The 15,431-nt window shown below is 34.3% G+C and overlaps 1 protein-coding gene across 6 annotated transcripts in view; it reads right to left on the minus strand.

Moving 5' to 3' along the window:
- LOC123563196 (fibrillin-1-like) overlaps positions 1-15,431 on the minus strand; it is a 74,214-nt gene that overhangs the window by 15,723 nt on the left and 43,060 nt on the right. For 3 of the 6 annotated variants that reach the window (XM_045355872.2, XM_045355871.2, XM_053529956.1), the window contains exon 1: positions 9,311-9,466. The exons of 1 other annotated variant lie outside the window; for it this stretch is intronic. In XM_045355872.2, coding sequence (XP_045211807.2) covers positions 9,311-9,348 — 38 coding nt within the window. In that variant the 5' untranslated portion in view covers positions 9,349-9,466. Of the gene's footprint in view, positions 1-274; positions 410-9,310; positions 9,467-15,431 lie in introns of those variants that run through there. 2 more of the 6 variants (XM_045355869.2, XM_045355870.2) reach the window with 2 other exon arrangements.

Here is a 15,431-nt window from a genome sequence, read left to right on the forward strand (position 1 = left end):
ACATCTGAAATTCACAATAAAATATAAGCCAATATCTACCCTTACCTTTTACCTTTGATAATATGTTTAATACCACTTTAGATATTTCGAAACTAAGTCTAAAGAATTATTAACGAATAGTATCGCAAAGTTCCGCCAAGAACTTCAGTACAATATTAAACAGTTTGTTTTATATACTGATTATAAACCTAAATCAAGAAATATGTCTTTAGTTTCATCTGAAAAAGGTCTCATTCTATTAATAAATAACTTTTAAAGAAGACGTTTACTCTACCTCACGACTGAAAGCAGTAAGACTATCCACGCCAGCATGATAATACGACCTGCGGGGCTCTCAGATGAAAATTAATAAATCAATATATAACTAGTTAACCCTGTCTTTTCCACAGTCGTTATGTTGAAATATTTGCAAAAACAACTTAAGAAGAGAACCTAATATTTTATCTTTGTTGCATCAACATCCTTTTTTATTATTATCTTTGTTATGCAGTTTTAGATAATATTGTTTTGTTTTTACAAAGCTATGAACAAAAGTAAAGGATCTGATAATAAACATTTTACTACTTATGGCTAAAGATAACATCGAAATACCTTCAGAACCATAGTTTTGAAATAACAAAATAGATTATTTTTTTATATTTAAACCTCAGCTTAAATATACTTATTTTCCTTTGGTAGCAGAGCGCTCAGCGATTAGAAAGTCTTGTTGCGATACATAAGGAAGCAAAATGCTCTGCGAGAAGGTGCAGCAACTGAATTTAATTTACCTCTTCCAGATGAAGAAGATGAAGATTTTATTAAATTCAGGAAACAGTGCGAAAAGACAAGAAAAACAATTGAGACTGACAAAAAGTAATTAGCATCTGAACAACATCAAAATAAAGATAACGTGTATCCTAACATGCACATACAAAGTGTGTGAAGGTGAAAATCTGGAAAGGATAAAACATATATACATGAAATAGTATAGTATTAACCAAAACAATTTTGATTTGAAATTGCCTATGTATGTTAGTTTATCAACCAAACATACTTATCAAATTCCTGTTTTCTATTTGCTGGTGTTTTATCACTGTTGTTGAGGCTTAATTAAGCTCGTTGTTTTATCAAGTTTTATAAAAAAGGTAGCACTGAAAATAATTTTATTTTGAGCTATGATAAATGCACGTAAAACAGGAGTCACCATCATCATCTTCAGTAATCGCCTCACTCTGAAAGAGTATACAGTAAACCTCGCTTATAAGGAACAGCTTGGGACCTCTAAAAATTGTTCCTTATAACCGAAGTTCCTTATATCCGTATAGCGAACTAGTTCCTTGTAACCGAGGTTTGTATAAAGAACACAATAGTGAACACTATTTGACTGACGTTTGAAAAGGGCTATGTGTTCACACTCCGGGCCGACCATGAATCTTTATATGAGAAAGTTGCGAGTATAGTACATGTACCGGCCCTTTCCTGGAGAGATGATAAGGTAAACTGCCTGCATGCATATGACTGAAAAAGTGTTGAAACACGGCGTTTAACCTAAACTTAGCCAAAATGTACAAAATGTAAGAATAACCGTAATTTGTGTACATGTATATTTTTGTCGGTTATTTCTATCTCTTTTTAGAGGGTGCTACATATGACTATAAGATATGTTGCAGTTACTCCCCTTACCTTGCCCGACTGCATGTTATGTGAATAGGCATCAATACTAATATAAAAAATGTTGAGATTTTCATTTTGCACACACTTTACAACGGCGCCATACGTAAGGATTAAAGTGTAAATTATACATATAGTTTTGCTATTGTCCATTTAAGCACCTGCTATAATTTTTACAGTTGGAAATTTGGTAAACTGGACTGTTTGCCATCGTTTATCACGCGTAATTAGCACATTTATTTAGGATATTTCCATCGTGAAACTAGACTAGTAATGACCAATATTAAAATCCCAAGGTTTGGTGACCGTGACTGATTTTCGTTCACTATTTTTAACATGAAATACCCAATTCATGTAGCTCTTGAACATAATCTTTCAAGAGTAAATATAAGTCTACTATCGTCTAGTATTCGGTAAATGTTATTGCTGATATATTTTTTTTTCGTATCCATGAATTAACAAACTAAAGATGATAGAAATGAAATACGAGTAATTTGTGCTTTAATTCATGTGCATGAAAGCGCGTGAAAGTGCCGACGTTAATCTGACGTCATCAGCGATTCTCCTGTTTATTTCCGGTTTTCATTAGTTTTTATTCTTTATGTCTATTCGATATAACCGAGGGGTTTTCCATTGAATTTCGTACTTTGGGACTGGAAAAAGTGTTCCTTATAACCGAGTGTTCCTTATAACCGAGTTCCCTATAACCGAGGATTTTTACATTGAATAAAGAAGGAATTACATCGGGGAATTGAAAACTGTTCCTTATAACCGAGTGTTCCTTATATCCGAGTTCCTTATAAGTGAGGTTTACTGTATTCGCGATTTGATTAATGCGCAGCCGCAATGGACAACTGTTTACATCTAAAAGACTAAAGGTTTCTCTTTGTACACAGTCTCAAAAAAAACTGACCAAACAAAGACTGGCATTTAGAATGTGTTGATATTTCCTAGAACAGCCTTAATGCCCTCTAGCCTAGGCTGATTAATGGCACATTAAGGCAGGTGGTTCCCAAGGACAACAGTGACAAACAATCAAGATCGCGTTGGAGTTGTCTGGCGTCTTCATGGCTCCTGATTTGTCTGTACTTTGGACAGTCATCTGCAAAAAGGTGGACTGTTGATCTGACTCTCGAAGGCAAGTCGTTGATGTACGTAAGGATGAGAAGAGGGCCAAGAATACTGCCCTGAGGGACACCAGATGAGACAGAAGAGACTTCTGAACTAGCACCATCTAGGACTACTTGTTGTGTGCGACAGTGCAGGAAATTGGAAATCCAAGAATGAATACTACCTCTGACTCCGTAGTGATCTAGCTTCTGTAGGAGGCGGTGATGACTAACCTTATCAAATGCCTTACTAAAATCTAGAAGAATAACATCTATCTGCTGGTTTTTTCGATGCCTTTAGCAAGGTCATTTATAGTGAGAATAAGTTGGGTATCACAGGAACGTTTCTTTCGGAAGCCATGCTGGAAATCAGTGAGTATATTGTTGGAATCAAAGTGAGACATGATGTGACTGAAGATGATGTGTTCTAGGAGCTTACAGGTTACAGAGGTCAAGGACATTAGACTGTAATTGGAAGGAGTGGAGCGGTTGCCCTTCTTTAACACACTAGTGCAGATTTCCAGTCAGATGATATTTGACTCTGGTCCGGCAATTGCAAGGATTGTGTAAGCCTTGGTGCCAGCTCATCAACGGCAAGCTTCAGAAGTTGAGAAGAAATCTTGTCTGACCAAGCAGCTTTGTGTGGTTTGAGCCCCTGAAGAAATTTAAACACACCTTTCTCTGTGATTTTGATGGTGCCAGCTAGGGGAATTTTACTAGATACATGAGTGAAATACTGTTGAAAAACGGCGTTAAACCCAAAACAAACAAACAAACAAACAAAGCTATTTGATTTAGAGAATAACGATACTCCACTTGGAAAAACTATTGGTAAAAATGGTATTGTTTTGATTGGATGCTAGTATATATAGTTATGCTAAACATGTGTTGAACAAAGGGAAAATGATTTAAGTTCACTGCTGAATAGCACTAGTTTTGATTTGAATATTCATGCTAATGGTATAAATTCAAATACATTCTGTGTAAGCATATGTATTTAAGATGCTGATACACTTTAAACTAACGCCTCTTCTTTGTCAGTATCTATCATATTACTAATAGAACATTTTCGTAAATTTCTTACATATCAAGCAAAATATGAGCCGTGCCATGAGAAAACCAACATAGTGGGTTTGCGACCAGCATGGATCCAGACCAGCCTGCGCATCCGCGCAGTCTGGTCAGGCTCCATGCTGTTCGCTTTTAAAGCCTATTGGAATTGGAGAAACTGTTAGCGAACAGCATGGAGCCTGACCAGACTGCGCGGATGCGCAGGCTGGTCTGGATCCATGCTGGTCGCAAACCCACTATGTTGGTTTTCTCATGGCACGGCTCATATGTTAAAAAAAACATGCGAAAATTCCAGCAAAATGAAATGATGCTCTGGTATTATTTTATTTATACTACGGCATCATCCCAGTTTTTAAAAACTCACAAAAAACACATAAATTGAAACAATTTACAAACGAGTGAATTTCGTTATAAGACACGAAAAATTTGTCAGAAACAAAACAATTTCTTTCCCTTTTTTGGAATAAATTTGTTTTTGATATTTGACCATATTTTATACAAAGTCAATTTCCACATATCTGTATCATTATAAACGGTATTTGCTCGTTTTGTAAAACCATTACTTTTATGACTTGTGTATTTTGTGAAATGATTAGTGATCGTAAAATAAATAAAATTATGTTTTGGCATGATTTGAAATTTTGATATGGTTATTTGTCTAAATGTGCGAGAAATTTGATAAATGAACAGTTAGAATTATAAAAGATATCGTCAAAAATATTGTTAGAAGTTTCGATTTGTTTATAAGTATTACTGAAGTTGTCAAGGCTGTAAAAAATCTAAGTTAGGTAAGGCTTTCGGAATTGACTGTATCCCACCAGACATTTATGAAAAGGATGCTTCTTTATTAGTTTTTACAGGAGTTTAAATGTCCGTTTTCAAACCGGCCGAGAACCAAATGTATGGCCAAAGAGTATTATATATTATAAATCATATTCCAAAATCTTGTTCAAAAGACCAAAGATCCTGTGTACTAGATAGTATAGTATTTTTATTGAACATTGTAAAGTCGGAAAAATGGCTTCCGCAAAATATGTAGTACAGTAGACTCTATATTAAGTCTTATTAATATGAGTACATTCTGCGCATTCATTTATTTTCGGAAAGAGTACGATTCAGTATATTGCCAAATACTTTGCGTAAGCTTGCCGAATTGGAATATCAACCAAAATGCAGTCGGTCCCTTTATAAAGATATACTTTGTGTAAGACAATCATTTAAGGTAGACTCTGTTTTTTTAGCAATGATATATAGCAGAACTATATCAAGGTATCGAAACAATACGAAGCGGTTATGCGCCTGCGGAATAACTTCGCGATGGAGTAGCCCGAGTGAATTATTACACGCATCGTATATCCGTTTCGGAGTGTTAAGATATATCAAAACATGGTTCTGCTGTATGTTATTTTGATTCTAATATGTCTTTTCTACGAATCTGTAAGGGATATAGGGAAACGCTGTTTCATAGCGTATGTATAGAGCTAAATATAATAGGTCAACGTAACGTCAACGCGTAACCGATTTTTATAGTGTTAAAATACTTGAAGTAATACGTCGAGCGGAATAACTTAGGAGTGCGTAAATGTCTAGTGAGTTATTTTTGCGCACCTAATAATCAAATTAAGTGTAACACCGTTTTCTTATATTAGATTCTGAAACATCTTTTATATAATATATAAAAGGGTAGTTCAAATTTGGCAGAACTCTTTCTCGGCATCTGTATGGCGCAAAATAATATGTAGAGGTGTGTTTTCATGTCATTTTGCATGTATTTTAATAATAGAATTCAAATGTGGGACTGCACCCATAACACTTAAAACTTGACGATATGTTAATTTATCGGTACCTGACAGAACTTGCCAGACAGAAATGCATGTTTTGTGTGAATATCTAATGTAATATCCTGTACGAAAAGGCTCTATCAGTACATGAAGGTTTTAGTGATATGTTTGTTAACGCTAAATTTGTGTTCGTATTTACTCACCCAAACATGGTCCAATCTTAGCAAAAACCTACTGTAATATATCACATCTAAAAGGAACACACTATATATTAACAATTATTCTGCAAGTATTTATTTTTAGAAGTGGTAACAATTTTATTGCAATGATATATATCTACAGATGGACAGTGAAACATTACCAGTGTCTGTTTTACAATATATGTAGTCAATTTAAAGCGACTAGCCCACACATCGTGGTGTAAGAATTTATAAAATCAAACGTTTACCTATATTGACCTTTAAGTGGCATATTGTAACAATGTATTTTTCATTGAATTCTGTCCAAAATCGTTGTTTTCTAATAAATCAAAAATAAAAACATTCGTCTACCATTTCTGATAAGGGTTTTCCGGTTTATAATAAAACGGAATCCCCGGCCTTCAGCGAGCGCCTTACAAACATCAGGTGACAATGAGAACATGATAATCAATAGAGCGTACAAGTATAGGTATCGCATAGTGTAATGACGTTTTGAAAATGAAACTAAATAAAACAATAATATAAAAAAAGTCAGCACACTATTGTCCTTAGCATGCACATCAAGCCAATTTTCTCAGAGGGGGTCCGACCGAACTCTCACTATGACAAACATGTGTCTTTATACACTAAATAATTTGATGTGACTTGTGCGAATGCTAGCCGTTTACATGTACAGGGTTGCCAATAAGGTCTTGTTGAATATGCTGATATAGAAAAGTAGCCGAACAGCTAGAAGGTCCGGGGCATGCCCCCCACCCCCTGGAAAATTTTGAAATTCAGCGCTTCATTTCCTGCACTCTGAGGTATTTTAGGAGCATTTAAGAACACATTTTCCACTGCAATTTTTAAACAATATACCCATTATTTTCACGTTTTTATGAAGTCACCAGTTAAATTTTGGAAAAATGATAACATTAAGTTTTCTTAAAGGTAAAATTCTTTGTTTCTTTGAAATACTTAATAATTATATGAATTACGTCAAGGTCGTATTTAACAGCAGCCACTCTCTCTTCTTTTCTTTTTTGGATTTTCCAGAGGAGGGGGGTCCCTTGGATCCGCGCATGCTTAGTATTGACCTGGAAGGGGTGAGGGAACCGAATCTTTTCCGCCCATATCTGCTGAGCCTTATAACATTGATATCAAAAGACAGTTGTATGTTATTCTATTAATCATGAAACTCATACAGCATACCTAGAAAAACATATGTCCTCATCTCTTATTTCGTAAAGGTTGACTTCTGAAGCAGAAATTAAAAAAAAATTCATATTTTACAGATTTGAACATTCATCCGCCCCTGAAACACTTGAATGAAACAATACGGCAGCCATACAGAACTTCGACAATGTTTACTGACTTTCTGATATTCTTATAAAAATATGATATCAATGACATAATCTCTTATCTGCGTAAAAATCATCCTCGAGAATAAATCAAAATATGCTTTATTTCCACATTATTAAACATTTGACTCAGACAACTACATGTCAAAACCCCTGAAAATTTCACTTCCAGTTCAGAGATACTTAAAATGTAATCACTAAATTTACACTGATCCAAGAAAAATTTGATAACACAAACATTTTTGCTACTAATTAACAAACACGGATGCCTTAAGTTAGGCATGAATCAAGAATAAGTAAATTATCAAGTGTATTGTAAACCTTTCCAAGAATTGATCTAATGGCATGTAAACATTGTGATGTCATGATGAACGCTCCCCAGTGACGTTTTTAAGTGATATTGTCTGTGTGATAAATGTGGAGACAAGCATATTTAAGGAAATGAGTTGAGAATACAGAATTTGTTGTGTTTTCTTTTAAAAGACATGCAACGTCAAAACTGGATCTGTAGTAAAATTCGATATGGAAGGAAGCTGATGTAAAAATTAGTTTATCAATATGGGAGGTGCTTAATTTTGATATCAGTTCAATGACCTGATATCGGAATAAAATATCAGGCAAGTGATATCAGGCACTTTGCAGTTTGCATAGTAGTTGCATGATAAATTACTTTATAATTTAACTTATATCGCATGTGCAAGTAGCTGCGCGGGCAAATCGTTTAACTGCCAATCTTGGTGCTGATTGTTCGAGTACTGCATCTGACCTTTTTTATTTTTCAAATTTCATCTACAACGCCGTGAAACCATCTATTGACTTCTAGCGTATATCTTCACTTTAAACGAGAGTGCTACTTATTGTTTTTGTTTGTTTTTTAATCAAAAACGACACAATACTGTGCGGTACTTATAGATACTTATCCGCTCTATTATTAGAAGCAAAATGAACGCGTGTACAGTGTATGGTTTGCTGCCCACGTGATTTAAGTGTCATAAAATACTGTCGCGTCTCATTCTATATTTATATCAATGTTTACAAAATAGAGCCAATATTTACAAAATAGAGCGTTGTAACGGTTTATAAAAATGCGTGAGAAAAACTGCGAAAACTCGAATGTTCCCGTAAATCTGGAAACTAGAAACTTATCAACCATTTAGTTTCATATATATATATATGAAATAGTGGCGTCATTTTGACTTTCGGTGATACTTTTTTTTTAAATTACAATTCACAATGTGCGGGTTAGTCGCTTTAAAGCTAACTGGTGTTAATTATAAAGTTTTATTTATCTTTAGTCTATCTATGCTATGCTTCCCTTTTTTAATTTGTAATATCTATGTCATCATATTTTGGGTATTGTTTAGATTATAGTATCGAAGTTTTCTTATAAAAACATTGTATACATTTATTTGTAATTTATGTGGATGAGACAAGATTATTAAATAAATAACTATAGATAGATCGTAAAACTGTAAAGTGACTTCACACGCTGTGATACTTAGATTTTCATAAATTTTAATAAAAAAGGTCACAAACTAGATTCGCTCATGAGAATGGCTCAACAGTGTGTCTAGATATGTAACAATAACAGAAAGGGAAGTAATTCAATAGTTCAATTCAATATACATATATATACCTACAATATAAACTGATGTATTATGACTGACTGTGTTCACGGAAAAGAAAACGTATTTGAAAAGTGATAAAACTCAATGTTATAAGACTTACATTTACTGACTGAATGAATTTCTTAAGGTTATGTATTTAATAATATATAAGTAATTCTAATATTCTAATTGCTGGACCAAGTGCTGTCAGCCATCTTGTATATGGAGAAAAATAATTTTCTGAATGAAATGTTGCCATGTTTACTGAAATAACAATAAGTTTACGTGGTGCTGGTAGCTGGCATAATGAAAGTACCAGATATGAAAAAGAAGACGTCACAGTTTACTGACTGTTTTGAAGCTTAACAGTAAAAAAAAAAGATTAACTAAGACACTTCCAACAAAATATTATTCACAATAATAATATTTTGCGTAGAGTCTACATGTACATTATTGCACTCGAGATATCTGAACAAGATTCAAGAAACTGAAACAAATCGACAGAACAACTGACAGAATGCAAAAACACTACATGCTACTAAATAATTCTACCTTACGGACGAAAGCAACAAATATATCCACAACTGCATGTTTTAGCCACTCTGTTTTTCCCTGTTATAATAAATTCAGGTACATTTTATCCACCACTTTAGCCTCAAACGTGTTCTACATTCGTGACTTCAAATATTCTAAAAAGTTATTTTGCAAAACATTTTCATATACAATACTTAAACTGGTTTTATCTATATCTAAATCATCTTCCTTTTCCTTTGTTACGGGAAAAACTATTTAAAGTCGTCTTTCGTTTAGATTCAACTAAAACAAGGAACATAAATGTAACTCATGACGCGAAAACAAAGGTATTGCAGACTGTTTTGACAGCTGTAGGAATTTATTGTCATGTGTTAAATGAATTTGAAAACTGGTCTTTTTTCAAAAAAGTACGCAATTTATATATGTTCCGACAGTTTTTCGGCTTAGCTGTCTAAGCTAACTTCTGACCTACTTAAACAACCAATAAAAGTTGTAAATTTATAATTCTTCAACAAATAAAAAAGAACTGAATACATGCATACTTTTAAATGGCTGAAATTGATATACAGTTTCACAAAATATTTTACATACAGTATTACATAGATACTGTAGAAACTGTCACTAATGGCGTTTATCGGAGATACTGTAGACAAGAGGATTTTTATACATGTAATATTGGAGTTTTGCCTTAGTGTAGTTGACGGTCGTGGTGAGCTCGTCTATCTATATTATAAAATATGTAAAAAGATCCCATTGGAAGCGTAGAATGCAACCAAAAAAATAATAATAGCAGACTCGGTTTGATTGAGTCTGTTCATGATAGGTAATAAAATGTGCAACACCTATCACGCTCAACCCACCCCCAGACCGGCTTAAATGGATCTCTACACATCTATTGAATGAACTCCATGATCCCAAATGACCAGAAAATATAACAACACTGAATCCAAGTATGGGGAGACTTTTACAGCCGCCACACGGCACTTAAAGATTGCTGTTGTGATAATTAATAATATCTGTAAAAAGATCCCTTGGAGGCATAGAATGCAACCAAAAAATAATAATAGCAGACTCGGTTTGATTGAGTCTGTTCATGAGAGGTAATAAAATGTGCAACACTTCCCACGCCCCCCTAGCACCGGCTTAAGCGGAACTCTATTACACAACATTATTGAATGGACTCCATGATCCCAAATGACCAGAAAATATCAACACTGAACTGAATACTATTATAACGTTACATTTTCCGTTTGCGACAACACCAAATACATCGAAGACAATGAAATTGACTTAACTAAAACTTTGAAAGTCAGTATCTACAGCACTCCTCCTTGCTTCAAGGCCCATATTCACAACTAATCTTAAGTCAAAATCCAATATTTTCTTTAAGTTTTAAAAAAAAATAAAAAAAAGTTAAGATAAAAAAATAAGTGGTATTCCCATCCATTTTTAACGTAAGTTTTGTCTTAAATATGCCATTTTCTTGCTTAAAGATAAGTCAGCCCTTACCCTGCCTTAAAGTTAAGAAATTTCTTAAGTAGAAAAAAAAGTTCTTAAAAATGGCCGACTAACGATCACTGCTTCGATAAAAATACATTTTATGACAGGGAACGAAATCTTGGTGAAGGTATAATAATTTCGTTCAAAAAAGGTATTATATGTGTAGGCACATGAAACAAGAGAAATAAATCATGGTGAATTGACATTACGACAGTGAATGATTGACATTTCTAATAAGCCAATCAGATATCTATTCTGATAGGCCTTGTTGTTATCCGTCATTTTGTCCGCCAAACTGACTTGTCTGACATTGAAATATTGTGTATTCTTTAGTAAATTTCTATCATTATCGTAAAAAGGTGCTGTTATGGAACTTGCAAATCAGATATTAGATATCCAGACAGGCTTGCGAATGAACTTTCTTTCGTCTCGTTCCCAAAACTAGCCTGTAACCTCGTAAAATGCAAGCGATGGATCAAACTCTGTGGTAGACCCCCATGAACAGCTTAATTTGGAAATTCTGAATATTCATCAGAAAGCTAAACATCTTTACGTCTGCACAAAGGCAAAGCATATATATAAAGGATATGGTGGATGTTTTTAGAGAAGGGAAATCATGAAAAGAAGTATTTCGCTTGTCGTTCTTGGCGACTTTGACCTTCAAACTTTTTCCAGCTTTTTACACTTCCGCGTTGTGATTTCCCGCAGTTTTCCATATTATAACATTTTGTATGATTTTGTAAGTTTCGTCTTCGAAAAAAATTGAAATTGAGACGATAAATTGTCCGAAAATCAGAACCTAGCCGAAATAGTCTTGAATCTAATTTGGATGCCGTGCATCTTCATCCGCATATAAGATATATCGAGCTAGTAGTCTTAAGTGCAGGTGGTCTTGGTAGCTCAACTGATAAGAGCACTTGCCTGGTAAGCAAAAGGTCCGAGGTTCGAATGCTGGTTTCATTGTCGGCAAGTGCAAATCGGATTACCCTTGGGCCACACTGGTGACAAGTGAATGCACTAATCGGACAGTCCAAAACAGCCCTAGAGTTCAGTTATATGAATTAACAGGAGCCTGCTTATTAATATCCACGCATGTTTGGTGCAAATCCGCACTTTGTTTTTTGGTAGTCACAGGTCTACAATGACACAATTTTGCATAGTAAAAAAGGACAAAAACACTGGCATATAAAGCGGTTTCACTAATTTAAACTATTTGTGTCGGCCTTAAACACATGTACATGTATTATGTAAGGTGTTGAATATGCCTGTACACTTGGCCTGTACGAGTCACGAAATGTATTAAAAAGTGCACAATGGCATGTGAAAAACTTTTAAAATATTTTTTAAAACATAGCTAATATTATTTAACCTAGTTTACATCTGCAGAAAGCGTCTGTCACGCACTTTTCCTTTGTGTTGATATCCATGTCGACAACATGGCGACCGTCCTCTAACATTATATTTAGTTTTTCTACATAGAAGCAGATACTTTCTGTTTTCTGTGTGATGAAATGCTGCAATGCAGGTAAATTAAACCAATATCACCCACTATGTCAGCGAGCGATCCGTTTTTCGACTCCATTTTGTTTTCTTTGTTTAACGGACCTAAACAGAGTAGTCCCCATTGAAATTCGGTGGGCGTGGCTACGTAGCCTGTGTCGAAAGGTCAATTGCGGAGACACGCAGGGACGCTAACACGAAATTTAAGTAATTTATTTAAGTAATAAATTCATAAATTTTTGACTTATCTTAAGGCTTGCATAAACGTTAAATTATTACAGACGACAACTGAGGTTTGAATACTAAAGTGTACTCGGTTAACTAATAATGTCATTAGATTTCGCGAATGAACTAGGAAGTTGCTAAATCGAATGATTGCATCTACACACTGTTGGGCAGAGTATATGTAGAAGTCAGGATGATTCACTCTTTTGAACACCGTCCTTTTTTATTATGACCATCTATAGTGATTGTCTCACTCTGGAAGAGTATAGTTCTCGCAGTCAAGATAGATCTACCCCTGTTAAGCTGTTAGTGCCTGACTTGCCCTGAGGTTGAACTAACTGGATGGTAGGAGGATCAATTTCAGTGGCCTTAAGATTGTTCCTTGCAGAAAAAAAATAGACTGATTGAATAAAACATATTTTCAAGAATGGATTACTGAAGTATTATCTAAAATAGTGACAGCAGTCACTAAGATTAAGAAGCAAATAAAAGTCTTGGTTAACTCCTAGGAAGTCAGTTTGCCAACCATATTTCCGGATTTGGTAGAGTTTGGTTCGTATCTTACTTGTTAAATAGGAGAAAAATGTTCAGACCAGATGCAGGACTCGAACCATAAACGTGCAGCTTGCAAATTACCAACTATGCTAATCAGGCAGACAGTATGGTAGTTTGTATGTTTTAGAGTCACACAGCTTAAATACTGTCTTGGGGAAATTGACCAGTTTGAAAATGGATAAATCCCCTTGATCAAACATAATATGCTGGTATATCTGTTCTTTTCTTTTCTTTTTAATCTAAACATGATCGAAGTTTTCCTAATAATAATATTAAAAGGCAAATATCTACAGTATATGGATAAAAATAATAGATTAGTGAATGAATATCTGATTCAAAACAAGATAATAAGGCTACGGCGTACCTGGTGTTTTGACTGCACTTTACTGATGGAGCATTTTATAATACACAGGCAAAGTAGTCAAGTTCAAGGCATAATCTTTAAATGCATTTGAAGTTTGCATTTAGATATTAACTGAAATATATAGTATTATAAAGACTTCTAAACATTTGTCACATGTGATGTTTCATTTGCAAGATTCATGATTTCATAATGTAAATCATTATTATTATTATTCCTCTTTGTGCAATGGTACACATAAGGCCTTGATTGTAATGTATAAATTTTCTCTCATAATGTAAATAGTCAGCTATTGAAAATGAATGATTTTCCACTATTTTTCAGAATGAAAAGGACATGCATTTTAGCTTGGGCAATAGGAAAAAGTGAAGAGTCCAGCAACATTAGCAGTTGGATATAATTATAATTCAGATGAAATGGTTAATAAAGAACATATTTTACAAACTGTGTGCGAACTTTACCTTGTTACAGTGATGACATTTCAAAGAACTGGGAAATATGGCAAATGTCAACTATGAAATTTCATCATCATTCATCATGCTCTTGTGTTATGAATGGTTGACAGGGCTTTTAGGATAAGAGCTGGAAGTGATCTTTCATGTTAAAAGCGTGCCTGATCAGAACAGGAAGGCGTCGTACTAGAACCGTTTCTCGCAATCGTATATCGCCGGAAGTAGAACATGTAGGTTACACCAGTTTCTTATTTCACGTGAAATTGGCCAAAAACGGAGCAGTTGTCAGCAAAGTATCAATTTACGGGTACCATAAGGATTTTAAATGCATTTATTATGCTTATGAATTATTCAATATTGTATGAAAGTAAATGTAAAGTGTTCCATTTTTAATGGAAACTATGAAAGGAAAGTAGAAAAGAAAATATTTACTTTCTACTTTCACTTTCACTGTCACTTTTAAAAATGCTCAACTGTGTTCTTTGCTTTAATTTGTTTTTTTTCTTGTTTTTGTTTGTAGATACATAATCCCCTAGCAAATTATTGTGTGAGATAACAGCTTATATAAAGCATTTGCGATTAACTGGGATTAAGTTGATTGATTTTTAGCTCGACTATTCAAAGAATATGTAGAGCTATTGGACTCACCCATGCGTCAGCGTCCGCATCGTCGTCGGCGTCGGCGTCCCGATATGGTTAAGTTTTTGTATGTAACCTGGTATCTCAGTAACCACTTGCGGGAGTGCATTGAAACTTCACACACTTATTTACTGTGATAATTTACATTGCATAGGTTCCATAACTCTGTTTTGCCTTTTTATAGAAGTATGCCTTTTGCTCGAATTAGAAATGTTTGATAAAGGTTTTGTATGTAAGCTGGTATCTCAGTACCCACTTATGGGAATTGATTGAAACTTCAAACACCTGTCCACTGTCATAAGCTGATAAGCAGTATGCAGGTTCTATAACCCTGTTTTGCAGTTTTACAAAATTATGCCCCTTTTTCGACTTTGTATTCTTTCAATTGACAAGGCTGTTGAGTAGTCGAGCGTTGCTGTCCTCCGACAGCTCTTGTTCCACTTAAAATGACCTTTGACCTTTAATAGCTTATAGTCTATTTTTATGGTTGAATAATATGTAAATAGCTTTAAAAATTCCAAAAAGTAAAAGAAAACTGGTCAAATTGTCTAGTGGCTTGGTATTTGATTGACTTGTACATGCAAAAGAAATTTTAAGTTTGCAGATATTAATGATTGCATTCATGCAATTTTATAAAAAGTACAGGCCAATGTCGCGATTCTTCCCAATTCAGTTTCCCTAAGTGACAAAAGAAAATCGCTGGCTTTAGTGAAATGCTTAAAAATAAAAGGCCAAAACAAATATATACCAGATAGTGCCTGTACCACAAAGCATTAATTCATTAAAAGTTATCACCTATCGTCTTGTCTGCGAAATGTTTATCCAAAGATTCATATTGAAATATTTAACAAGGTACTAAAATGAGTCACCATCAGATGTTGATTTTGATTAGAATTTTATGAATTTA

The sequence above is a fragment of the Mercenaria mercenaria genome, chromosome 2, assembly GCF_021730395.1.
Source record: "Mercenaria mercenaria strain notata chromosome 2, MADL_Memer_1, whole genome shotgun sequence".
Taxonomy (NCBI): Eukaryota; Metazoa; Mollusca; class Bivalvia; order Venerida; family Veneridae; genus Mercenaria; species Mercenaria mercenaria.